Source organism: Hippocampus comes, unplaced genomic scaffold (assembly GCF_001891065.2).
Source record: "Hippocampus comes isolate QL1 unplaced genomic scaffold, H_comes_QL1_v1.1 scaffold29, whole genome shotgun sequence".
Classification (NCBI taxonomy): domain Eukaryota; kingdom Metazoa; phylum Chordata; class Actinopteri; order Syngnathiformes; family Syngnathidae; genus Hippocampus; species Hippocampus comes.
The window spans coordinates 2,141,445-2,169,109 of record NW_017805820.1 but is presented as its reverse complement, the minus strand read 5'-3'; the positions used below and the strand labels follow the sequence as shown (position 1 = coordinate 2,169,109).

General features: G+C 42.4%; 1 protein-coding gene across 2 annotated transcripts in view; it reads right to left on the bottom strand.

The window, feature by feature from the left end:
* Positions 1-459: 459 nt before the first annotated feature.
* pde2a (phosphodiesterase 2A) overlaps positions 460-27,665 on the bottom strand; it is a 116,772-nt gene continuing 89,566 nt past the window's right edge. The window contains exons 3-31 of one of the 2 annotated variants that reach the window (XM_019885875.1): positions 23,270-23,359; positions 22,801-22,889; positions 19,058-19,167; positions 17,994-18,049; positions 17,750-17,809; positions 17,371-17,527; positions 16,756-16,808; positions 15,179-15,253; positions 15,017-15,058; positions 14,613-14,681; positions 14,203-14,333; positions 12,017-12,128; positions 11,875-11,914; positions 11,337-11,400; positions 11,078-11,159; positions 10,406-10,580; positions 9,343-9,455; positions 7,329-7,406; positions 7,108-7,230; positions 6,920-6,990; positions 6,478-6,600; positions 6,296-6,383; positions 6,042-6,089; positions 5,395-5,469; positions 5,225-5,324; positions 4,364-4,476; positions 4,168-4,206; positions 3,960-4,066; positions 460-3,377 (exon numbers count right to left, since the gene is read on the bottom strand). In XM_019885875.1, coding sequence (XP_019741434.1) covers positions 3,143-3,377; positions 3,960-4,066; positions 4,168-4,206; positions 4,364-4,476; positions 5,225-5,324; positions 5,395-5,469; positions 6,042-6,089; positions 6,296-6,383; positions 6,478-6,600; positions 6,920-6,990; positions 7,108-7,230; positions 7,329-7,406; positions 9,343-9,455; positions 10,406-10,580; positions 11,078-11,159; positions 11,337-11,400; positions 11,875-11,914; positions 12,017-12,128; positions 14,203-14,333; positions 14,613-14,681; positions 15,017-15,058; positions 15,179-15,253; positions 16,756-16,808; positions 17,371-17,527; positions 17,750-17,809; positions 17,994-18,049; positions 19,058-19,167; positions 22,801-22,889; positions 23,270-23,359 — 2,718 coding nt within the window. In that variant the 3' untranslated portion in view covers positions 460-3,142. The remainder of the gene's footprint in view (positions 3,378-3,959; positions 4,067-4,167; positions 4,207-4,363; positions 4,477-5,224; positions 5,325-5,394; positions 5,470-6,041; positions 6,090-6,295; positions 6,384-6,477; positions 6,601-6,919; positions 6,991-7,107; positions 7,231-7,328; positions 7,407-9,342; positions 9,456-10,405; positions 10,581-11,077; positions 11,160-11,336; positions 11,401-11,874; positions 11,915-12,016; positions 12,129-14,202; positions 14,334-14,612; positions 14,682-15,016; positions 15,059-15,178; positions 15,254-16,755; positions 16,809-17,370; positions 17,528-17,749; positions 17,810-17,993; positions 18,050-19,057; positions 19,168-22,800; positions 22,890-23,269; positions 23,360-27,665) is intronic. The other variant, XM_019885874.1, reaches the window with a different exon arrangement.

Genomic DNA, 27,665 nt, shown 5'->3' with positions numbered 1-27,665 from the left:
TTATATAGCATACACACACACACACACACACACACACACACACACACACACACACGCACACACACACACACACACGTGTATGTGTGTGTGTGTGTCTACTATATAATACTTTACATCCATCATACACGTGTATTTACACGTGTATGTGTGTGTGTGTGTGTGTGTGTGTTTGTGTGTGTGTGTGTGCGCGCATGTGTGTGCGTATGTGCTTGTGTGTGAAAATCAAATATTCACACACACATTATTTATGTATATATATATATATATATATATACACACACACAAACACACACACACACCCTCACACACATTTTAATTTTTTTTCACCAACTTTTTATACTGTAACTTGAACAACTACGGTATTATCCTTGACTTCTGATTTTATAACATACGTAGTAATATGAGGCAATTAAACATTTATATGATTTCCCAGTCATCAAACATTTGGAGTCAGTAATGTTGACACCTTTCATCACATTTATTCCACAAATGAACCAAACAAAAGTCATCCATTTGTCTTCACCCCCCCCCCGCCCCCCATATATCATTGTTCATTGAAAGTCAAGACATAGCCCAAGCTCTCAAGACTTAACAAAACAACAACAAAAGAAAAAGAAATCAATTACTATCTATTACCCAGTAAAGCATCTTTTATACAGTATCAGATTTGATTTGGCTCCTGTTTGTGCGACATGATCAAAACTCCAGAATACAGTAAATTTTTTTTCTCATGTTTCTTGGAAACTCAGTTCGGAGGGAGTGGGGGTCGGGTCATAATAAGCACTTTAATTACATAGAAAGTATTTCCCACGGTAATAATGACAGATAACGTAACCCATCCTTCTTCAAACCTTCCTATTTACAGGAATATTTTTTTTAACACTGTTACCATGTAAATCACAGATGAGTTGGCCTTATCACAGGTTTGAGTCCTGCTGCATTGTGATGGGGACATTTCAAAGCTGGCAATAATGGAGCAGAAAAATAAAGTCATTTGACATATACAATAGCCCACATCGTCACTCTACAAGAGAATACGTTTACTTTTAACTCTGAAGCTTGGCCAGGGAGTCCAAATCTGCACCTGGCCAAATAGCCTTGACTCTCGAAAGGCATCGCACGACGACAGATACACACTCAATAATGAGATCGAAACTTTCTGAGGTATTCTGGGATTAAAACGGTCACACTTCAGTGACCCTTATTTCGAAAGCCTCAGAGAGCTCCAATCCCAGGAAATAAATTAACAAGCGCCAGGAGAATTTACATTTTCACTCAGGCAGACATTTCAAATTGCACATGAAAAAAGGCAGCGTTACAGATGTTGCTTCAAATAAACTTAAATGGTATGGAGCAACGTAAAAGAAAGCTTGAATGGGAGAGTAACTGTAAAAACACGTAAATCTATGCCCTTTTAAAGCACTTGAGTAGAAAAGACTCAAGCCATGCTGTGTAAGTAAAATACACACACCAACATAACTGCCCATGACACACGTTGAAAGACAAAACAGTACATGTATACACCCTGATTGTATTATTCTATACTTTCCTCCACACCCAATGGCATTACCAGGGACGTAGCAATATCATTTCAAATAAGCCGAACTGGCTTAATTGAAACCTCTCTTTCCCAGCTACCCACACAGCCAAACTTTTCATGCACTCATTTGGTCATGAACTCGCTCCCATCCACGCACGGGCACACACAGCCTACATCCAGTGTTCTCCGTTAGACTTATGTTGTGTAACTCAGTGGTTGGCTTCACAAAAGCTGCAGCATTTCCTATTTAAAACAAGGTAAATGTGGTGCAACGTTTAACAAAGGACTCCCAACGTTTCTAAATGAGGCACAATCCGAGAGCTGGAAAAACAACCAAAAAAAAAAAAAACGTTCTAACTTTTCCTTTGGGAATAATTTCATTGATGGCTACATCGCTGATTCCTTTTTCTAGCCATACAGGCAACACCTGATCAGTGATACTTGCCAAATGGTGGCTTCATATTTCAAACCAAATGGGTGAAATGACAAAATCGAGGTCTTTACAAAGGCTATTTCACAAATATACCTTGTCTGAGCTGGTTCTTCAGTCACCACACTGATAGTCAAGCTATGTCTATAACAAATACACGATAATAAACAGGCTCTTTTATTTCTGTTGTATATATTAAAAGCTCTAAGAAAGGCAGCAAAGATGCACAATAAGGCAGATCCATATGACACAATTGGTGGAGCACGCTCAACTCTGGCTCATTTACACAACAGGTGGGATGGATCGTTTAAAGGGCTTCACTTTCTTTGTCTATAGTGGTTCTGTGAGAATAGGAAGAAAAAAAGTTGGCAAATGAGTGGTGAAAGAATTTACTCCCTTGAAAACAATTCAAGAAGTTGTGGTGTGGTTTTGAATTCGATTTTTTTCCCTAATGTAATATGACGGGAGTAGAAGAGTGATTGTCGAAACTGTTTTGCCCAAAAGGCTTTGAGTCAAAAGTCAAAACAAATTGCCCTTGCAGATTTTTGTGGTAATGCAGAAATGATGGACCGTACTACTTGATTAGAATTTTCAATACAAAAATATTCTCATGAAAACGTGGACTGCATTGACATTTTGATGAAATGAATAGTGATGGAAAAGTGGAATAAGACATCGCAAGCATTCTTAAAGTTGATGGCAGCTGCTTGTGTGTGAATGACACTCAAGCTATTCAAATCAATATTCAACATCATGGAACATGTCACTCAACTTATAAGCACTTGATAATGTGTTTACATGACAACGTATCACCCCCGAAAGTTTCTGTAAAGACGTTCATGTGTGTCAATGTGTTTGTACAATCTTAATCAGGAGGAGTACTGCACATATGAACTTGTAAAATATCTTATTCCAGTTGTCACTGCACCACCTTCTGCGATCGTGAGCTGGGGACACCAGCAACATGGAGCATGTGATCATGAAAACCCCTTCAGATGTTTCAGATCGTTCGTCTCGTTGGATTTGTTGGAAATGATGTCCTGTCCGTCCTGCATGGCTGCTAAGACAAGTAGCAGTGGGACCCCTCCTTCTTCGGCCGTGAAAATGTGTCCCAGCCTCATTATCGGACCACCCAAAAAAATCTTCATGAGCCTGAAGACGGGCTACTGGTGTCACTGGCCGTGCCCCCCTTCACAATCGTCCAGGCAGCCGTTAAGGCAGAGGTGGTCACTCCCGAAAGCGCCCTGGGACTGCAGTAGCTCATATTCCTGGTCCAAGAAGTCTAGGCTGTTGTTGCTAGGCAATCCCCGGATGGTGAACTTGTGGGACACTTTGGTCCACTGCTCTCGATTTGCCGCCACCCTCTCGTAGAGCTCAGTGGCCCCGGGAAGTAGTTCAGACAGCAGCCTAATAGAACACAATTTTTAAGATGTCAGTTTCAGAGGTAAGTAGCCCCCCACCCCCCTCCGCCCCGCATAAAAAAAGTCTATGCAATAACGAACTGATTTGACGGTGGGTAATCTTACCTACGAACGGACTAACTTTGCAGGTATGGTGCCACCTGCTATAAATGTATTTGGCCACTTGAGGGCAGCAACATTTAAATACAAAATCCATCTGATCATGAAGCCGATATGCTTCAGGTGTTGGCAGATGGTGGCTGGATAACAGTCAACATTGATTCTCTTTTTCAGTCCCTTCTGCCAGGCTCTGAGGAAATTATCCAGACATTTGGCAATAAACGCGCTACTGTGTTCACATTTACCTTTGGCTCTAGCTTGGTACTGGGGAGCGAGATGCCGTGCGTTGCTTTATTAATTTTGTTTCACTGATCTCCCATAATATTTATCATCTAGAAATGCCTGTTTGTACACAACCACAATGCAACTCAATTGATAACCTTTGGAGGGTAGAAACAATGGATGTATGGATAAAGTACAACGCGATTTCTGTTTTGGTGGAGATTCCAGCGTTCTGTTCGGTACATACTTGTAAATGGGCATGGCGATATGCTCCATGAAGCTGATCTGTAGTTCTGGAATGTATGCTTTTTCCCTGTCCATCATCTCACTGGGCCTGTTCCCCATGGCTTTTTCCTACACGTACACACAATCAAAATTTCTTGTATTCATCACAGATCTGAGAAACACTTAATAAATATGTTAAATTGCTTATTCTACAGTCTCTTGGCACATACCAGATCTCCTTGAGAGAAGAACTCTTTGTAGATAAGTTCCTGTAGACAAAGCAGAGTGACGTGTCATTGTTCATTCAGCACTGTTACAAATCAGATATTTGAGTGATTTTTTCACTCCACTATGATAGCAACAAGCAGATGCGCTTTACATCGATACAGTACATGCATTACAAATGAACAAGAAAAAAGAACTGACGGCAATCTTGCGTGTGGTTTTCCAGCCCTTGGTTTGGTCTGACAGGTCACATGATGTCATCAGCAGGCACAGCAGCATGGAGCGGTGGGTACTGCTCTTTGGATCATAGCCATCTGAAGCCATCGACACACACACACACACACACACACACACACACACACACACACACACACACACACACACACACACACACACACACACACACACACACACACACACACACACACACACACACACACACACACAAAGTCACCATGTTATTTCAAATGTAACATTCAAATGAGATTGAGCAAATTTGTAAAATTGCAAATTCCGTTTATTCATCTCTCACTCATGCTTTGAAGGACAGGACCGTGCAGTGTTACCTGAGTGCATTAAAAAAATGTCCGAATAGGAACTGTACTCCTCGGCGCACGTCCATGACTGACGGGCACTCAGTCAAAATTTTTAATGTCCTTGAATTGCTGAAGTAGCTCAAAATAGGCTCCATTTTGTCAACATTCAGCCAGAATGACTTTTAATTGATTGCATTCACTCGTAACACAACACTGGTCAAGAGGTAATAGCCAATTATATTATGCAAAAACACAATAAGTGACTGGCTCCTCAAGTAAAAATTCATTGGAATGGTAAAGGTTCTTTCAACTGTATTAATTTGGGATGTAATATATTTTAAAAAAATCATTTCCAACATACACTTACTGCAAAATGTACCTTTGTAGGTGATCTGGTTATGAAGTGGTTTTTTTTATAATAAATCAGATACAGTCTCGGAAAACAGGTTCACTTTGACAATTAATTAAAAGGTAAAAAAAATAATTGATGGTGATAATGTCCCATCTCCCACCGTCTGGTACCCACCATCAGCCATCTTCTGTAGGTCTTTGAATATGCGAAGGTGATGAGCCAGGTCTGTGGCCAGAATGATTTCCCTCATCAAGTCTAGCATTCGTTGGTAATCCTAAAATCAGCAAAATAGAGTTAATAAAAGTGCGAACAGAAACATGTAAATGCAATTGTTTAGATGGCACCTTTCGTGAAAACTTCTCAAAAATGTTGCAGCCTTGGGTGTTCAGAATGGCGATGGCCTGGGCAAAATGATGTCTCTGTCAGGGGGGTAAAAAATACAAATGAATGAGTCTGGAAAGAATTTGACTGTCATAAAAAGATGAATGAGATGACTTAAAAAGAAGAAAAAGAAAAGGAATAAAAAACCTACAGCTGTAGAAAGTGAAGGTTTTGACTACGAGGTGTCACGAAATGCACGATAACACGACAGTCAATTGACCATGTTCGACATCGCGTTTCTGAATTATTTTACCCACTAGAAATGATGCAAATTATCCTACTCTATGCCAATTACCATACACGCAGTATTTTAAATAACATTTTATCATGGTTAACATGACAAGTAAAAACAATAACACATACAAAAATCATGAACTGTTTTGAAAAGAGCAGAAGCCGCCTTGTTTCGTCTCCTCCTGTTCATTCGAGTTTTGAATTGTCGTTCCATTTCCACCTTTCACAAAATCTTAGGACCAATTTAGACGTTTTCTGAGGCTTGACTGTACTGTAAAGCAATGGAAGCTAATACTACTATATAGCATGTACAGTACTGCGACATGGCGCCATATCACACATTCCGGCTATTGGGTGTCTCTCACTGCACGTTTACCTCCATCACAGATCCCTCTGAGCTGTAGAGAGCAGCCAGCACAGATTGCTGAAAGTAGAGACGGTCGACAAATGAAACACAGCCTTCACACACACACACTTCTTATTTCTACTCCCGCTCTTAGCCTCGAAGTTGAGTTGCATTACAAAACTTCATTCTATGACTGATGCTCGGGAGGCCGACTCCTTTTAACCCACCGTGTGCGTCACCGCATCGACTGTTCTAGCGGATATACTGTACTCGTATGTTCTCACCGAGGCCACTTGAAAGGAATTGTTGGTGCCACGATGGTCCAGGTCATGGCACAGACAGGAGACAAAGAGAGCTAAAATCTCTATATCCCTAAAAAATGAGAGCAGAGGAAATAGATTATTCACCATGGCCAACAAGTGGCGCCACTGTCAAGACTTATTCGGGATCAGGGTTGGAGACTCACTCGAGGTAGTTGGACAGGCCAAGGTTTTTACAGAGCAGGTAGCAGAAGTGGGAGACGGAGAATGCGTGCATCCAGTTGTGGTATGGCGGGTCCCTGTAGCCTTTCTTGACCATTAGACAAAACCTAACCAAAGGGGTCAAACAGCAGTTCAGAAAAATCAGTGTTGGTCTCCATTTAGGATTAAAAAGTCTAGATTTTTTTGATGGGATACTTTTCCCCATAGTTGATTAAGGAAACAGAGTCAAATACTGTATCAGTACATGAGACCTGGCCAAAATCTAATGATTTTAAGTTTTAAACCTCTTAGGTATAATTATGCACGAAGGCATGACGTTAGGAGAGAAAATACATTATAGTTAGGTGAAAAAGAAACAAAACTGCATGCAAATAAACATTTGCAGTGCCACAAGTAATGCATTTTGGACTGCTGAGAATATCAGACCTGGCAAGAGTCTGACGGTCGATCTTGTACGTGTTGATGAAACCCATGTCTTCAAACATGCTGAGGACACACTGCAGACACACACGGGAAAATCGGTTGCTGCGCAATCGTTCATCCCTTCCACTTCTTCCATACATCTTGCCTCATACGGTCTATTGCTCTCCATGTCCAAGACTCCCTCGGCTTACCATAGGTGTGGTCTCATCAGGTAGCGAGCGCGGGGTGTAGGTGAACTCAGCAAAGCAAGGGTGGATCTTCTTGACCGGCTCGATCCCTACAACCAGCAGCTTACACACCTCATCCTCTGAAAGCTGTAGCATACACACACTGAATGAGGCTGCGTACAAAGCAACCAAGATTCAAACCAATGTTCCCGCGAGTGAGTAAGAACCATGCGATTTAAGTTTACCTTCATGTGGTACTTCATCATTTCGTTGGCCAGGTGAGATCTGAACTGAGCTTCGTGAACCTTCTTGTAGAGCAAAGACTAAGGGCACAGCAAACAGTTGCATACATTGCTTAGGAATACATTTGTTTAAATAGTTGCGATTCCCCAAATTTATCACAATACAGTCGACCACCACTATTCCACTATATCCAAAAACATGTTTCACAGACTCCACGTTTGTATTTTGCAGGCGTTGGGGAGCCTTCTTGCCCCTTTGGGACATAGGCTGCTGGGTACACCTTAGATCCCTGGCAAAAATGGAGAATGGTGGGCTTGACAATATTGTCCGTAGAAGATGTGGAAGACATCTACGTCATTGGCCTTTTGATAACAGGTATCCTGCTGTTTGGCGTTAGCAGTTTCCTGATCTATCGCAAAATCCAGCCGGTGGGGGCAGCTTCATTGGGAGGGAACAAGCTGGCGACCTACATGGATGATCAACACTCAAGACTCATGCGTTGACCGAACTCAACCGCAAAGTGGATATGGTGTGGAGTCGCTTCGCAAAATGGAAAAGACCGAGAGTAGTCGTACCGTCCTGGATAATTGATTGACTGGCTGATCAAGATTTCTGGCAAATTGACACCACGGAGAGTCACATGCTGAAGGACTTTCAAGGCTGTCTGAAATTGCTGAGGCCCTGTACCCGAAACAGCTGTTATCCGGACTTTCCCTGGATGGAAAAAAACACATGGACGCGAGTCCTATCTCCCTATTTTCCTCTCCTGACTCCCCACAGCCTGCGACTGATAATCGCTTGGCCTTGCAGCTGCGGGGACAATGTCAAAGTCTTTGCTGTACAGTATTCATGTTAAGTCTTGAGAATCATTGTACTGTGCTTTTAAATATACGCTACATGTGCTGAGGGTTTTTTTTTTTTCCCTCTGGCTCAAACCATCCTGCCATTGAGGAGAATGGAGTCAATCATAGTAAACAAAGCCATCTCACATTTAGTAGATGACTGAATCCACCTTTGCAAATCCAAATTGCAGGCTGCTTATATTTCACTGCAGTCCTCGACATGGTAGCTTTTGATGAGTAATGCAGCTGGTCTTGCTTTAATTGTTAAATGAACTGCCTGGAGGGCAACCATTTGTCAAATAAAAGAATCCTACAGTTTGACAAACTATCAAATATCTGCAGTCATTAAAAGTCATATGCTGGAAACGTTTGGAATGAGGTTGGAACTAGTAAATCCATTTTTACAACATTTAAAGCCATTGATGTAAAAAGGGTGCTTTCATCATAACTAGGAAACTATAAATTTATACAGCTTCATCTCAATAAATTTGAATATTGTGGAACACTTAATTTATTTCAATAGTTCAATAAAAAAAACTAAACGGAGATTAAAGGAATTTCACTTGTTGAATTGAACTACTGAAATACATTAAGTTTGACCTAATTCATGGTGGCACGGCAGCTGACTGGTTCGCACATCCGTCTCAGAGGTTGGGAGTTTGAATCCGATTGAATTGGGGCGATGCAGCAAATGTTCTATTTTTAAAAAAAAAAAAACTTCCATATTCTCAAATTGTCGCCTAAGTAGCTTTTCTGTGATAATCCTTCCTACCGCAAACTCTGTATTAACAATCTTTTGTCAACTACATCAGATTGGGTTGAATGGGCTCGCGGCAGTGCCACAAAGCCTCTGTGCTACAACATAAAAGCAGCTTGCTTCTATCACGTACAGGAATCTCCTCCAATTTCCCCGGAGACCTTCGTTCTCTCTGTACTCTGACTCGACTCACATTTTTGTTCCCTCTTGAGCTATCGCACGCTTGTCAGACAATATCAATGTTCTCAGGTGCACTATGTACTAATTTACACCTATAATCAAGGTGAAGGTGTAATTACGGCCGAATTATTTCCTTAATCATCCAGTCAATCAAAAGAGGATATGAGTAATTTGAAATATGAATCCAAATCCCACTAACAGTTAGGTAAATAAATGGATGGGTGAGAAGAGACTTACGTGGGCAATACTGATTCCACAGTAGATGGAAAAAGCTGTGGCCAGATCCTCATCAAAGCGGTTGAACCACGGCCCGTTCATTTTATTCACCAGCTCAGCAACCCCGATCACCTCTGGGGAATATCAAGGTGGATTACAAATAGATGAAAGTCAGATAATGAAGATGAATATGAGGAAGAACATGAGACTGACAGAAAGACAGCAACGCCAAGTCACTGCACTCTTATCTCCCAACAACGCAGGGAAACTGTCCACACACCTAACTAAAATCTTGTCGAAAGTCTTTCTAGAATCTGTGATGCTGTTATACTGTAGCTATAAAAAGATAACACAATGTATATCTTGTCTTCTTGGTACATCCCTGTGCATGTTTTGGTCTGTTATAGTATACATAAATATGTTGATATTCTGCCCGGTATGTTTTAAGATGGGGCGGCCCGGTAGTCGAGTGGTTAGTGTGTCGACTTCACAGTGCAGAGGTGCAGGGTTCGATTCCAGCTCCGGCCTTCCTGTGAGTTTGCATGTTCTCCCCGTGCCTGCGTGGGTTTTCTCCGGGTACTCCGGTTTCCTCCCACATTCCAAAAACATGCATGGCAGGTTAATGGAACACTCTAAATTGTCCCGAGGTGTCAGTGTAAGGGCAGATGGTTTTTCGTCTTTATGTCCCTTGCGATTGCTTGGGCAACCAGTTCAGGGTGTCCCCCGCCTACTGCTTGAAGACGGCTCAGATAGGCTCGAGCATGCCCCGCGACCCTTGTGAGGATAAGCGGATCAGAAAATGGATGGGTGGATGTTTAAGATGGGTATTGGGTATCTGGACCGAACCACCTGTACCTAGAAAAACATGGACAGGTCTATCTTAGTTTTCTCCCTAGAGTGACATGAGGCCGATGAGAACAGGTAAATTGTTCTGTCACTATGGAAAATATTGCAACCTTTGGATTATAACGTTTCCAAAGTGCTAGCAAAGCTATCCTGGAAGTGCACCTGTGCAGGGACATGTACTCTCTGCTATTTTTAAGAGATTTCCAAGTCACATTAAGACTGCCAACATTGATCTTACCGTTGGTCTCATCTTTGATGGGGAAGCAGAGGATGTTGCGAGTTCTGAAACCGGTACTGTCGTCCACACCACGGTAGAAAAGAGGATGGGAGTAGGCGTCCTTAATGTTCAGAATTTGACCTGTGGTCGCCACGTGACCTGCGATGCCTTGATCTGCTGGGATACGGAATTCCTTCTGCACACACGGAAATGCGTAATACAAATACCCCCATGTAAGTTTGTGTTACATTTCTTCTTTGCATTGTAGCAACAAGGTCCAACATGTCTGGTGCTGTCAGCAAGCACCAACACAATCAAAGTGGTGACTTGATCATTCACATGACACCTGTCAAGTCTTATGTATCAAGATCTTATCTTTTTTCCCCCCCGAGTGTAGTCGCACACGTTGTAGGTCACATTGATGGTGTCAAAAAGTTTTGAAAGCTGACAACTGAATAAAGGTGTGGAGACCCTTTATGTCCACATTTCTATACATCTGACTTGGGTCAGTTGGGTCAAATGTAGGAGTCGCATTTAATGCATGTCTGAATGTGTTTGTAAGAATCAAACTTTTCAGTGATTTTGAGGTTAGATGCTTAAAATCGCAAAAACAAAAAAACAACAACACAAAAAAAACCAAACAAAGTGGATCATAACCGCGAGTTTGAAAATGGCAGCAGAATGTCGACATACCTCCTCATCACTAACCACACCACCGTCAAACACCTTGGCCACTAACTCGTGGCTATGGCGATCCAGCAGGAACACTGAACAGCTGAAAAGACACACTGAAATGTTTAGACTGAGACAATCAGCACAGTGCAAAGCCCTCCAAATGACATTCATTTTATTTCATCGCAGGTCACCGTGAACCCTCATTAAAAGAGGCAAGATAGCATTTTGCAAAGGGAAATGAAGACATTCACACTGCAACCCCCACACGCTGACTTACATCTCTGCACCACTGAGGTTCCTGGCCTCCACTATAATTTCCTGTAGGAGCACGGACACATCATCTGAAAGTATAAAAGAGATGGGAATAAAAATAAAACGGGGGGGGGGGGGAATTACAGTAGTTAAAGGACTAGCTAGACAAAGACAGATAGAACCACGAGTAACGGTGATTCTTTAATACAATCAGATAAAAGCTTTATTGTGAACAGTGCTCTATCCAAAGAGGTGCTGATTGTTTCACACGCAGATTGATCTAATCTGCTCGAGCAGCAATCATGATGGCTCAGCAAAGAGTAATTGTACTGAGGGTGCCTACTGTTCAAGACAAGCCTTCACTTTTAAATGCCGTTGTTATTTTATGGCTCCGGGTCTTAACGCCTTTGGCATCTTTAATATTTTCCTACATTACACGCACCATGAGTTTCTTTAGGCGATCAATTATATATATTATGTATCGGGCAAAAACAATAAATGTTCTGCCACGTCCGCTGTCACCGCAGACAAGAAACAGACAGGAAGACAGAACAACATCATACCCAAGTGTGTGAAGAGGTTCTTGGCCACTTGCAAGAGTGCCTATGTGGATGAAAAAAGTGTACATAAAAAGCTTTTTGAATGAAATGCTCATGTTGTGTGAAATGAAAGCATGCAAACAGAATGGGTGTATCGGCACATTACCTGGCACTCTACTTTCAGCTTCTGTTCCTTCTGGAAGGCCAAAGTTGAGGTGAGGACCGTTGAAGTGTAGCAGAAACAGTGCTGGATGGCGTGTTCATCGGCCTCTGTGTGTCTGTGGGGAACAGGTGACTCTGTTCTTGCATGCACTTTTACTACAGCCAATAAAGAGGATCAAGGACTCAGAGCTGAATCAAACAAAACAATGCTCAGTTTTTCTATACTCCCATAGAGGTGTTAATTCAGCAGTCTAGTTATTTGTATGCTTCTAAGTACGGCCTAAATATATGTCGGTATTAATAGATTGATGAAGGAATGTGGGCACAGGAGAAAATATTTCCAAGACAAAATCTGCGGCAAATTTCAATAGTTTCAGTCGAAATACGTCAGCTTGCTTACTCGTGTGATTTTATGTCTGATCACGTCACAATATATAACAGGCAAATGAAAATTTGCTAACAGATGCTGACCTCTGAGATCATTGCCTGCAGTTGTCTCTTCCTGTCAAGAGAGGGCAGTGGAACATTAGCGGGCAATTGTGCGATTTAAAGAATACCTCCCAGGGCTTTCTTGCCCTTGGCTGACTGAGCCTTGTGGGAAACCTGCAAAGGAGGCAGGAATCATATCTAGCCTCAAAAAGGCCTCCAAACACGTGAAATCAAGTTCACTCCCACTATAGCCCTCTGTGACGGATGTTCAATCGAACACCAGGCTGTAGTCTTGGGTCTCTCTCTTTCCCTTTTTTTTTTCTTAAATTAAAAAGTATCGGCTTGTTCTTTCCTATGAAGAAAATAGCCTTAAAGTACATGGAAAGGTTTAAAGACCGGCGGGACTCCGCTTCAAAAGACCAGAAGTCACAGTTGCGCACAAGGAAAATGGCACACAGAGATCATACAACGTACAATTAGAGATAGATGCCTGCTACGGCGCTCCCATAGGCTTTCTGTAAGGGTTGTGAATCTCTCTTTGTAATTACTAACCAAGGTTGGTCTGCAACACCAATTACAAAAGCTCAAAACTCAAGAAGATGACAGTTCATTGAGGGCGTGAACGTGAAATGTTGTCCGTCTCCATATGGGGAGACCACCAGTCAAAGGTGTCGTCCGTCTTTCATGTGGAGTCAGCTGGGATAGACTCCACCTCCCTGCGACCTTGAACATGATAAGCGGTATAGAAAATGGAAAGATGTTGAGTGTGTGAGAAAAGGTTCCGCATCCTGTGAGTGCAGTTACTGCCACAATCCTGCGGCTGTTACTATAGTAATGAGCTACCAAGAAAGCAAAGGACATGATTTTTTTTTTTTTTTCCCCCAGCTTACGCAGGCTGCAGAGCGAGGGTGCTTTCAAAAGATAAGCACTGTACCCAAGTGCATGGATACGTGATGTTGGTGAATGTGCAGGAAGAACAGACAGAGACCTGAAGACACCGATATAGATGGCAGACAAAGCTGGCACCAGGGAGAGGTCAGATTCCTGCCAATTACACGTACGCACACAAGAAGTGAGCTGACATATCGCCCGCAGCTTGATACAGTCGATTGATGTGGGCTGTGGGGTGTATCCTGCTGGCTTGGGGGATTAATAGAAACAGCAGTGAAAAGATCAATTGAAAGAATGATTGATCTGTTTGCCATGCCAGTAAGGTTGAAAATCCTGCAAAAGTTTCAAAATGGGAAACTTCCTACGGAAATGTCGGTGAATGTTTGGGAATTTCCAGGAATTAAGGGGAACAAAAAGGGAACCTGGTGTGTTTGATTGTGAACTTGCCCAGCTGTTCATATCAGATCCAGAAGGTGAGGACTTGGATGGATTCGATAGTCGGGAGCAATAAAAAAATAAAGTGAGTACATTGTTAAATACCTCAATAAACTACAACCAAACTACCGCTGCCTTTTCAAAAACATACGCTAGTGTGCATGCGTGCTCCCGTATTGTTTAAGCGAGCGTATGTTTTAACCACGCGTGCGTCCAATAATACAATGCCTCATGTGTATGTGTTCAAATAGCACCCGCGACTGACACTACGCCTTTTAATACGGTGCGCCGTATGGTCGAAGGCGACCCTTCATGTAGGCCGCTGTCAAATTAACGTTGGAATGTTTCATGAGAACGCATGAATTTGAATGCATAAGAATCACACGCAGAGTAATTAGACCTTGAATGAAAAATGTGAGTCACTCACAAACATACCTCTGTCCACCCTGCTTGTTGAAGGCGCATGCCAGAGCCACCACTTGGCCCGTAGCCCTGCTCACAACTGGGACACACAGCATGGAGGAGATCTCACAGGCCAACATACTGCACAGCTGCCTGCGCTCCTCCTGACGGGCAGGGAGATTGGCTCAGTGTGCACATAGAATGAACACGGAAACTGAGAGATAGACAGACAGATCACTGAAAAAAAAACAGGCTTGGATACTTTGGATTTACTTCATTCAGACATGTACATTGTTGCACGTGATTAAAATGTAAGAAACTTCCATTTGAGGGGGGGGGGGGGGGGGAGCAGAAAATTCCATCAGTTGACCACGTTTTAATCACGTGCAACTGAAAGTTACGTTTTTTTTTTTCAATGTGGGAAAAGAGATGATTTAACTTACAGCACTGATGTCGCGAAGAGTTATTGACCTTTTCTTCTCGACAACCTGACCAAAACGTCCAAACATCAGCTGTACACAAGAGAGCAAATGATCAGTAGAGTGAAAGGTTACCTATTCAGTTCAATAATTGGGCATTAAGTCCAAAGAAATGGTGCATTGTCAAAATGACACCAAAGTGGTTGGGCACCAAAATCAACCTGTTTTTACATCGTCGGTCACTAGAAGAACAAAATCGGTCATTATCTAATGTACTTTTGAGACGATGATGAGTAATAAGTAGTTCTATAATTCACAATCAACTGCATCATGTGCAATTTCTGAGCATATTTCAATTGTGTCATGTTTTCGGACGACACAAGATTTCACTCGACTCACTAACTGGCAAACATGATTGCGGGTCTCACCGAGAAACTGATTTCCTCCTCCAGAACTTTGTCTCCGACTACCTAAAGATCACAGAAGTATGGGGCCACAAGACATTACAGGAATTCAATAGTAGTTCATAATGTTTGAGGCTAATCACAAAGAGGCACTGTTGACGTTGCATATTTGGCTTCTGAATGTACCTGGCAGAAAAGCTGGTGGTTGTCCTCAGACACTAACAGCAGACAACAACACTGTGACTGAGTCTGCTGCTGCAGCTATGTGGACACAAACACACGTGAGAAATATTGATAAGGACTCACACGGCAATGTGTTTGGTAGACCTATAAAACATAAAATGCATGATCAGGTTCAATTCATGACTGTTTGACTGATTGATTTTCCTCTTACACTAAAGGTCATTTGATTAGCTGTGGAAAGTTTCGGATAAATTGAGCTCTTAATAAACTACTTACAGGAGATTCTGCCTTTATAAAGATAATCATGCTGGACAAGAGCTGTTAACAGCACTTTGTATGATGCAATTATAAAACATCCGACAGTGTCAGTAAAAACAACTGGGCGGTCATCTCTTTGTTATGTCAAAACCTTTGATGCGTATGTAATGGCAATTTGAACATTAACAGTGCTAAATGGAAGTAACTGTTCGTACTATTGAATGCTGACCGTACCTTTGAATGCTGACCAGTTATTTTGCGGATAAGCAAAGTTGCCTGCACATGCACTAGTCTGTACTCTGCTCAAAATGCTGACCTTCACCAACCCCCAACAAGATAAAATGAGAGCGCAAGACGCAGAGGGGGTGAAGGCTCCCTTGACAGATGTGTGAACGGTGTCCCTCCATGTTTTTTTCTTTTCTTTTTCTTTCTTAAATAAATCTCATCATTTTTTTATAAATACTTTCGTTGTCTTGGTTTCCCTGGACAAAACACGTATCTTGTATCGTAGCGATGTGCAGTAGCGGGTTGCCGGTTACCGGGTTGTAATCATGTGTAGTCCAGTGCAGGTATTACAAAAATGACACGAGTGTACCTAAGGTGGTTGCAGACAGTATTTTGGGTACACATGTACATCAGTGCACATGCTGTATGCGCATGCATCCACCCACACACTTCGGTATCAAAATAGCAGTGCTTCTTCACACTCCTGTAATCCACCAAGATGGCTGCAGGACAAGATTAAAAACCAGCCACAGCCAACATACTCATCCCCCATTGACACACAATTGTACATACCCGCATATAAAAGGCCCCTTCACCCCATTTTCCCAAATACTTTAATCCAATGAGAAACACCCCAAGCTCCACCCACTATATAGGTCATTCGTTGCAATTTTCTGCAACTTCTTCTTTATATCCTTCTGGGTCCTCTCTTGCCCATTTTATTAAAAAATTAAAATACAACAACAACTATTTGACCCAAACCCGGTTGTATTCTTCCACTTGTGATCTTTAGCATCACTGCACACCTCTGTAGACCATGTGACTTTCTCCTCCCGTCACTCCTTTAAAACCCAGGTTTGTAGTTCATTTAAATTGCCAGCTTTCAGCCCACCAATCAATCACCTTTCTTTGTTTGTATTTGTTTCACTACAGCTGATATGCAGGCATGGATTTGATCAGCAGGTTAGCAACAACATTGTAAGCGTTATCGTGACAAATTGTGGTGCCGATAGGCAGCAGACACTTGAAAGGTTTTCTCGTTTGGCAGGTATAGTGTGTATGCATGTGGGAGTGCATGACTGAAGTCAAACACTTACATAATTGATGACTTTGAGCTGGAGAGACGCTGCATCAAGGTCATAAAGCTCACCTAAAAGATAGGGCAGAGCGAGAGAGTGATGACTGTGAAACAGAGAGGAGCCACGGTACAAAAAAAAAAAAAAGAAAAGTCCGAGGCAGGGATGCAGAACATGTACGCGGGTTGGACAGAAAGCAATCCCCAGAGAGATGCTTTGTGACAGAGGGGTCAGGGAGCGGTGAACGCGAACCAGCGAACAGATACTGGAATAATGAAGACAAGACAAGTGAAGACTGCAAGGAAGGAGGAACTGAAGGTTTGACAGAGAAGAGGCAAGACAAAATGCAGAGACGGGCAGACGCTGAGAGAACCCAAGGCAGCTTTCATTTGTTGCCAATTACAAACCGGTAAATAAAGCTTACATACGCTCGTGTATCCGGCAGCAGCATTATCAAGCTCCATTATGCGTAAGGTTATAAACATTGACAAAGCAATGCATTCCGTTTTCACCCTAGCTGCCACACATTCCCGAAATGCCAACGAGTCTATCAAAATTCATTGATCTCTTCATCAGCATGTCACACGCTATTAACATTGCCTACCTCACTCTATGTGGATGCGTGCGTTTACATACCACAAAGTTGAAGGATGTTGCGGTCCAACTCGCTGTAGTCCTGGTCGGAGACGTCGAGGTGCAGCAGTGCATTGTGGGACTGAATGGGTGAGGGGCTGAGTGGGGGTCTCTGGTAGGACGCCTGAACAAGCTGGACGCGGACGCATGCCACAGAGGCCTGCGATGCCACACAAAATAATTAAAAAAAAACACACCAATGAGCACATATGCTTTCCACACCAATATCAAAAGGTCGGTCGAGGAATTTTCCGAGGAGATGGAAAATTGCTTTACGGGTTCATAAAGCATACACAAGGTTTAGGCTTGTTTATATGAAGAATGTGCGTCATGGAAAAAAAAAAGGTCAAAACAAGAGATAATGCTGTTATGATGAACATACATGTTTTTCCAGCATAGTAAGATGAACTTCATCTTGATCTGAGAGAGCACTACAGCCCACCTGCAAAACACACACACACACACACACACACACACACACACACAGATAAGGGAAGAACAACATCTAGTCGGATCTGGGGACATCATTTGATAGCAAATTTCTAACATCTCTTGGGACAATGCACCTATAGACATTGGTCTGCAATCACCATACTGTGTGCGGGTTTGTGTAAGCAAGGACTGACCAGTAAGACAGCAATGGCCTTGGTCCGCTCCTGGTCCAAGATAGGAATAACAACAGCTGAAAGAAAGAGCAAGCAAGGAAAGAAGGCAGGAGAGACAAAAGATATCTTAAGGCCTTAATTTAAATTCATTCTTTCACGCGCCCTTTCATTTCCCCTCCATGTCCTTGCCTTGCCTCACTCTTAATCTTTTTCTTTTCACCCAATTTGTTTTTCCTGTTGGGTGTGTGTGTGAATAGAACATGTAATATGAATTCAACAAGGACACAATAAACGCCCTTGCATAACACTTGTTATGATTATCATTGTAGAAAGAGCAGCAGCAGAAGCATATAACTAAAAGCAAAAAAAAAAAAAATATATATATATATATATTCATGATGGTGCAATTTTTCTGGACATGTGGGAAATATAACTACATTTTCTGTCTTTGGCTTCTCCTCACTTGGGCCACAGTTAAACATGTTATTTATCAATTCATTTTAATGCTTTGAAGTATTTATTGTTCTTTCTGTTCCCTAGCATCTTATCAAATGAACGTCCACTTCATGTCTGCTTTCGAACACACAATTAAAAAAAAAAATCCTTGTTTAATATTTTGCAATTCAAAAAAAGTCTATGCATGACATTCCATGTCGTTGGTTCCCATTTTGATCCTCTTATTTTTTTCCCCTTGTTCTTACATGTAATTTTCCTCCCACATACACAGGAGTACCCACATCCTCAAACAAGCACACTCACATCAAGATGTCCGCTAGAATCATTCGGAACCCTTTGGATAAAACACTAATCTTGTTTTACAGAGAATATATCAAGTCCATCCTTGGACATACATTTCATTGTGCACAGTTCTTCCCATATTTCTTCCCACCGCTACCTAGTTTCCCTAGAGAACATCCAGCAACGAGTGCCTTAACGTGCATTCTTTCAATTTCAGTGAACTCTTTTACCTTTTTGACAGGAAAGAGGAATTTCTAATTGAATTGAAACATGCCTGTGCACTTAGGGCACTTCTGGAATAAACCTTGCATTGATAAATTTGTGAAGCGCTGTATATCTATACATACCTCTTTGGTGTGCTTTAAGTGGGGCTGCGAGACAGATTTTGTATTTTTCTGGCAGTTCTGATGAGGGGAAGCCGGCACACTGACATCGCTTCAGCTGATCAACAACACTCCTGTTGCGGGAAGCACATTTGATTTAAGTTGGACAAATGCAGTTAACTCAGTGGACAGAGTGAAAAACAGAGATCCGAAGATCGACAAAGAACAGCAAGGGGCAAATTGAAAGTGCTTGCAGGAGAGAAAGAGCCAAACAATAAGCTCTGGTGACCCATTTGTGAAATGACATAAGATTGATGGAATTCTATGTGTCTATCGAGAAATAACAGTCTACTCCCTTCAAGAAGTACACACTGGAACCATGCGGTCAATTCCTTTATTTCTGTACAAACAAAAAAGATTTAGGTTTGACATCAAAAGATGTGACAAGCTCAACCGCATTTATATTGAGATCCATTGAACAACTTGAGGATTTGTTACAGCTTTTCCCCAAGCTACCTGTTTGGTGTCTGTTTCTTGGAACACCAGTGTTTTGGTTTGTTTTTTCTTCTTCAGGACACCCCAAATGCTGATATCGGGTATAGACAATGTTTTTGCACCGGTTCTGATTTTCCATCTTCTCTCACCTTGTTTTGGCACCCAGAGAAACGTCTCTCGTTTCTACCTTGGTTACACCCTCCAACTAGTATTGACGTAATGTTCACAGGCAAAGTTTCAATGTGAATCCGAAGCTGACTGTAAACATGAAGCTATTGTTGGAACATTGTTTTTGTGCTTCACTCCTTGCTACATGAATATGGAAATGAGTAATTAAAAAAAATGTCAGTCCACCCATGCACACAGGTAAATTCGTCATCTCTGTGCTTCATTTCATACCTCCTGAAATCTCCAGTGGTGACTCACACAAAAGGGCAAAAATAACCATTACAAAGTGTCTGCATTCTACTCCCGGCGTTGCAGCAAAATGTGTATGGTGCATTGACTTTTAAAATGGCCATTTATCTGGGCTCACTAAGGAATGGTGTGTTTTAGAAAAAAAGCATTATTGTTGCGGCTTACAAGGGTGGCAAAGGGGGCTGACCTTTACGTAGTGCCCATTTGCTTTACTGTATAATCACACAGGGTAAATACACACACGGGAGGGGGGAAAAAACAAATATAGTAGCTCCCATGGGTGGTCAGGAGAGGCCCAGGAACACCACCATAATTTAGCTGCCATGTAGCAATAAAGGGGATTTGACAGTAAAAAGGATGTTGGATTCCACCAAGCACAAACACTGAAGTGTCATGCTTCTGACGGCGGAGTCAAAGCTGGGGGTATCTACGCAGCATTGGTGTAATTTTAAATAATGATGCCATTTGTGATATGGCTAGTGTACTACACCATAGGATGAGTGCAAATGCAACTAATGCTGTGGCCTGTGAATGTGAGAGCCTTCTTCATGTCATCAGGGTGGTCGTAATGATATTGAATCCCTCCTAAATGTACATTGTGAACTTAATTAATAACCGCTCAGCCATCCATGAAACGCACGTAAGCACGCACTGAGGGTGTCTTAATGAGCATCAACATCTGAATCAATTGCTCCTAATCGGAATTGTTACGTAGCTTGAGCATGTTCTGCGCAGATTGTGATTAGTGAACTTGAAACAGATGGTCAGAGCTTCGTGAATCAATTTTTCTGCTTCGGCAAAAAAATTGTTTTTGTTCTCAATATAGCTAATATTTTTACCTCATGTAAGTCATGCTGCACTTAAAGTAAGAAATGCTTTCTTGGTATTTTTGAAGAGCTTTTCTGCTCAACGGTTGTCGTGTTTTAATAGACACATTTATTAATGCCACATTTATACTACATGTGCGGATCGATGACATATGATCGAAGGCAGGGGTCACAAACCTTTGTGAAACGGAGAGCTATTTCGTGGCTACTCATTAGTGTGCGCGGCTACCAGTTTAATCCCCACTCCTGAAATAAAGTATATTACCAAAATGAATGAAGCAGTGGCCGGTAACTCTTCTAGTTTTATATGGGTTCCACCTGACAACAGCCCACATATAAGAGTACCGATACTTATTTTTATCTGTATTTTTATCTGACTTTTATTTTAAAGCCCAATAATTATGATGGAGCCAGCCTGAGGTAACTTTCACTCTGTCAAGTGCTGAAAATTGCTGAAATTTCCCCAGACTTGGTAAGACATGAAATGATTATTTTGACAACTCCTGTGCCCAAAATGCCTGGCGAGCGACAGTTCTTGTTTGCGAGCATGATAAAAAGCAGCTGTCTGTCTGCCTGAAGAGCAGGTGACTTGATTAATGCGGATCACAAACTGTGAAAAAAGCCTGCAAAAATTGAACCCCTTTGTACAGCTTATTGTCACCGGTGTCGCGAATGTGCTCGAGCGCATCCCAGCTGACTATGGACAAGATTCAGCCTGCACCCTGAAGAAACAACCATTCACACTCACATTCTCACCAAAGGACAATTCAGAGTGGGAATAAACAACATGCAAAGTCCACACAGGAAGGCTGAGCCGGATTTGAACCCTGCACGTCAGCACTGTGAGGCGAACGTGCTAACCGGTCGACCTTTCATTTTTATTATTTTACTTTATTTTTTTTTAAATATTGTCCTTGTAGTTTGCAGTGCGATAGTAATACACAGCAGCATACTGAGAGGTGTTTCTGATATGTTTCACTCACTTGTGTAAGTAATTAAGGTATTGTATTGTAAACTGCAATCACATTAATTGAAAAAAGGTTGTGTTTATCTATACAAACATATCTGAATGTTGGCCCACGATGGATGGCTGAATGGGTTGATCCTCGACTTGTCTCCTTGTGGGACTGTGCCTGCATAAACACGCTTGTGTGAAATCACGTGTCACAAAGAGGTGTCATTAAAGGGTGGTATTGTCTGACAAAACGACAGTTTCATCAGGAACGTATTGTTGGCTTTTAGCAAGACATGGTGGTAGCAGGCAGCTTTAAGAGAGCACTTCAGACTTTAGATGGCATCGCCGGGCCTCTTTTGGAACTCGAGAATGCCGTTACCTCCTCTCACCCAGCGGTATTACAGCCACTGAAGATGAGGAAGTGGAGCTTCATGCAGGGGAAAGTGGAGTGATCACATCCAAACTTAGAAGGGTCAATATCACTGTGAAGAATCACTCAGTCATCATGAAAATGTAGCAGAATAATGACATTCTGAGGTCTTATTATCAGAGGCCAAACATTTGCACACATATCAGACCGGTCCAGAAAAGTCTGACAATGTGTTTCTTTCATTTGACACTGGCTTTACGGGTTTTTGGACGGGTCCCGCTTGACCAATATGCATTTTCACCCACACATCTATTCAAGGCAATGGTCATGAAGTTCAATGGCAAATCACACGTTTTTGGGGGTGAAACGAAGAAGTCTCAAAGGCACCTTATGGTGTTACTGACTCTTAATGTGCCTCATGGTTCCTTGGAGGGGAATTGGGTGCTCTGAGGGGAAAAAAGGGAAGGTGGAACCGCAGAGGTTGTCATGGCAGACTGAGCGGTATGAAGAGAGGCCAGCGTGTGATGTGATTGAGCGCCGAGCAGCTCATAATCATCCCTCTTCCCTCGCTTATTGCAATGCCTCTCAGGGCACCACCTCCCGTGACAAAACTGCAGCAAATCAGTGCACAGCAGTCAGCCACTCAAAAGCAAACCTGTGGCGTGCCGCACATATATGAAACAGACACAAAAACAACACGCACCTGATCTTGCCCTCCTGTGGCAGCTCGTGTGGCGGGTCGTCCGACAGCAGCCTCGAGTTTCCCTCCAGTGTGTACACACATACGCACTCCTAGAATGAAACAAACACACCTAGAGAGAAACACACACACACCCACACACACACACACACACACACACACACACACACACACACACACACACACACACACTAGCGCATTTACTAGAAGTGCTTTGTTTATTCCTTGCCTCACTATATTGTAGAGTTTTTGAGCAATCAATTTTAAATGTTTTTATATGCTCTCTGTGTCTCTCTCTCTGTCTCTCTCTCTCTCTCTCTCTCTCTGTTATTTTTTATTTTTACCTATTTCGGTTATCCAACATTATAGAAAGAGATTCACCATTATGGCATGTCTCTGCTCTTATCAGGGCAGGTGCATCAACCCCCCCACTCAGAGAATACTGTAAATGTGTGAATGTGTGTGCTCATACCGTGTGGGGTAGCAGAGTCTGTAAGACATCTCGAAGGGCCACTCGCAGCGAGCGCACATCGACAACGGCTGCCAGCTGCAGCAGAGCATCCTGTGGAAGGAGACACACATATGCCTTAGTTTCTGTTTGGCTTCTCATTTCAAATAAACATCGGGATTTCCAAGTCGTAGTCCTGTGCTGAAGTGCTCTCATTTTGTGTAACGTGCAAGTTTTATGTCGAAAGCTATGTTGACAATTGATCAAGAGAGAACCTTTCCCCCTTCCCCCGTTTCTTCCATTTCCGAGCAAAGAGTGAATGAATCTGAATGAAAGCTTCAGACATATGCAGGAGGTGACTATCTTGTACAATTTGGTGCGGTAAATTGCACAGGAGTTTACAGCACTGAAACAATTTGAGAAGTTTGTTTCAATTGAACTTCTTCAAGGCAAATGAAGCTGTAACACAACATGTTTCAACTGTGCCTTGAGAAGTTTTGCATCACTAGCCTCCGCAAACGTTAGCAAAAGCCTGGGTCACAACTACAATTCAGATGTTGTACAGACTGACCGCAGTGATATTTACCCACTTGGTGACATTTAGTTTTATCCTTTCCAGTTTTCATGCGGCAACATTTTAGCGGAAGGGCATCTCAGTGGGACATCGAAATCTGATCAAAGCATTGGGAAATAGTGGAAGAAATCTAAGATGCTTCAGTCACGGCAGCTTTCATGGTGAATATAAATAGGAAAGATAAGCGTCATGTTCAAAATATTAACTGTGAGTGTCAGATCATGTTCAGCCTGTCCTGATAAATCTGGTCGTCACACAGAACATCTCGCTTCTCTCTGGAATGCCTGCAAGACCTCTACCAAGGTTGTCCAACTTTAAAAACAAGCCTGCCCTCCCCCCATCCGCAACCCATTTTATCTTCTTGTCTGCCACTCATTCACACTCAGAATTGTGATCTCTGATAGGGAGGGTGTGCCAAAGTGTGAAGGATGCGAACAACTCAGCTGCTGCCCACAATTATCGGGTCACCGTGTGTGTGGGCGTGGGTGTGGGAGCGCGCACACCACCAGTGGAGATATGCCTTGGTAAATGTCAAACTCTGGCTTATGACCTTTCACAATCATTATTTCTCCCAATAAACCCCAACACATCTATTATATCAACGCTCCTTCAATCTGCTTGTCACATCTCATCAGTTCCACACTATTTTTCGATCTGTCAAATAAATCAATAGGGCATTTCATTTTTGCAGGATTTATAGCATTTTAATGTCATACCACGACCCATTTTCACACCATATGGCACAAAATAGCCCAGTAAGTCCCAAGACATGTGAAAAATAAAAATAGAACAACAAAATAAGATAAATATAAATACAGGATATAGACATGGGGGGATGCTTATTCACGATTTAAATGTGTGAAAGATGCAATGCAGCAAAGGTGTGGGGGATGAAGCAGAATGAAAATTTAAGTGGCTTGAATTGCACATGGTATTTACAAGGTCATTTTGTACTCGCTCCGTCACCCAAAAAATAAAAAATAATGTTCAAGGATAAAGTTTTCGCCCTGCTGTGATGAATAGCCATAGGAAGTGAGGGGGTATTGATGTCAGGGCTACAGAGCATTGTTTGAGTTTAACAGGCTAACAGCTTGCGGAAAGAACTGCTCCAGATGCTTCGTAACCTGCCGCCTGAGGGGACGGGATGGAAGAGGGTGTGCGTGGGGTGTTTTGGGTCCTTGTTGATGCAGAGAGCCCTCTTTCAGCATCTGCTAGCCAACATTTCTGTGGTTGTGGGGAGGCTGTTCCCCACAATCTTCTGAGCAGTCTTTTCAGCTTCCTTTCTGCAGCCGTGCAGTTCCTGTGCCACGCCGTGATGCTGGCGTTGAGCACGCTCTCTACCGCACTAGAAGGTCCTCAAGTCACAGCTCCAGAAGCTTCCAGAGTAAGTGGAGACATTGGTGAGTCTTCTTCAGTAGACAGGCTCAAGGTGACGCCCTCCAAAAGGTGGATCCCAAGGTACTCTTTATCTGGATACCACTTCCACTGCTGCTCCTTCATTGCGCAGGGGACGAGGGGACAGATGAAGCGTATTCCTTCTGGTCCGTTACTGCTTCCTGAGTAGCTGCTTCCCTAAACATTTGCCATTTTGTGCACTGATAACATTCTTGAAGCGGCGAGGCACCATCATTGGGCCATATCTTATTGCTCCTGACTATGGGCTTGGACCCCAGTCAATAGACCCCATTGGTCTATAGGCTGGGGCCGGGAATTTAGAGATGTGGTTGTAAAAGCCAAGTTGGGTTCAGGGGAGGACTGTGTCCAGCATGTACAAGACCAGTAAATGAGGCTCTTTAGTGCGTTTCAGAGGTCAGGTGACTCAAATTTTTTGTGTCAACAGCTAGTCACCTGCTATCGCCAGCTCTTGGCAAGCAAGATGCTAGCCCTGCTTGCCGGCTGTGGTTCAGTTCATAGCAGGGGTTGCCCATTGACCAAAGGTCTGTTTGAATCTTAGGTGTTTCACTTTGCTTTTGCTGCTGCTCTTGCGGAAGAAAAGACTAGCAGCAAAATACAATAAAACCATGCATTTCTATGCTGTTTATTGACATTCTAGTGAAAACTCAGTAGCGCGTCCATCAATTTTACATGGTTAACGCAACACATGGCCAGATAAAATGCCTTTCTCATGCCTGCTTGGATTGTAGCGAGCTAATATTGTCATGGAACTCCTGTCGTGTCTTGATAACATTAGCATTAGCATGAGCTCTTGATGCTTTGTAAAAATGAGTGCTTTAAAACAGACTGCGAGGCAATTATTGGCCAGCATCTATTAGTCAAATGCTCTATTTCTTCGGAGCAATGGCTCCATCTAAGTCCACCAACCTTTGTTGATGTAGTAACATTGTCCACCCCTGCATTTCTTTTCCAACCGGGGATCATGGTCCACTTGAAACAGCCATAGACCATCAATCCAGACGGAATGTCATTTAGGCACGTTTACATCAAATGCCATTAAAGCACAGAACAATTCCTCATCTAACTGGAAACACCCAACCTCAGGCGAAGTAAGTCCATTTCCTAGTCCAGTGAGCAAACATTGGTTTGGAAGGGAAGAGTGATGGTATCAATGGCTTGCTAGCCTCTAGCCGAGCTAGCCACCCGGCACGTTTATCCTGCTTTTGTTGCCACGAGCAACGCTTTCTGCTGCCAGCCAATCACAGCCCGCCAGTGTTGTGTACCGTTTGTTTCGTAGGAGATGCAGTCTCTCAAAAGTTTTCAACAGTAGATTAAATAGTTGTCAGTGAACTCTCTCTAAATTGGCATAGTTCAGGCAAGCTATACTTCACATGCATTCTTTGTGTTGTTGTGGGCTGTGAAGTCATTGTGTAGTGCCTTGATCCTGGGAGCTCGAGAAGCCGTTGCACTACGACTAACATCTTGATTATGCAATTTTTACCTGAAGAACCATGTGCCTTTATTTTGTGTTGGGATTTTAATAAAGTGTCCAGGAGATCCGTGACACACTTTACATGGAGGACACGGTCATGTGCACATTAGTGCAAACGAATGTGTCAGTTTTCAAAATGCGAATGGAAAAAGAGACATCATTTCATTATGCTAACAAGATTATTTTCTTCCCAATGCCATTTCATTTTGCATTAATTTGGGCAAAGCTTTTAACGGAATTGAAAATGGCATGACAACACTTGGATCCCCTGCTAACATGATTATGATAATGGTGTATTGGCATTATTGTATTTGTTTACCATGTTATCTTTCAAATCAACAGGACTTCTTCACAATTTGCTTCTGCATCATGCAAACCCCCAAATCTAAATGTTAAACTAATCAAGGCCATACTAACATATGAAGTGGGTTGTTGCCTTTGTCTTTTACTTCCTATGAAATCGCCTCATGCCATCATAGTTTTCCTTCTATGTCTCCTCTCATCTCCTACTTGTCTATTTATTTGTTTTGTTTTTTTAATCACTGGCATTTCTCATCTCACTGAGAGCTCTGACATTTTGGATGGGATCTGTAATGAGCACAACTAAAGAGATCCCTCTTATCAGGATTTTATATCCCCCTCTTACTGCCCACAAATCTCCCAACACCGCCACCCTCATACACGCTGAGTATTATTTGTAAATGTACTATCCGTAAATCAGGACAGTAGAAACAATGTACAGAATATTCTGCAGAAAAAGATTCTGTTTGACAAATATTCGCTGAATATCCCATAATGAAAAGACAAAACCAGCACTTTAAACTGTTTACAAAAAATGTCACAACATCAATACAGTGAAACTCCTCTACAACGAAATCATGTTTGCAGCAAGAAATTTTTCACAACAGGGGGTTTTTCACTGTAGCAAATTTGATCTCAGATGTAAGCAAACACCCACC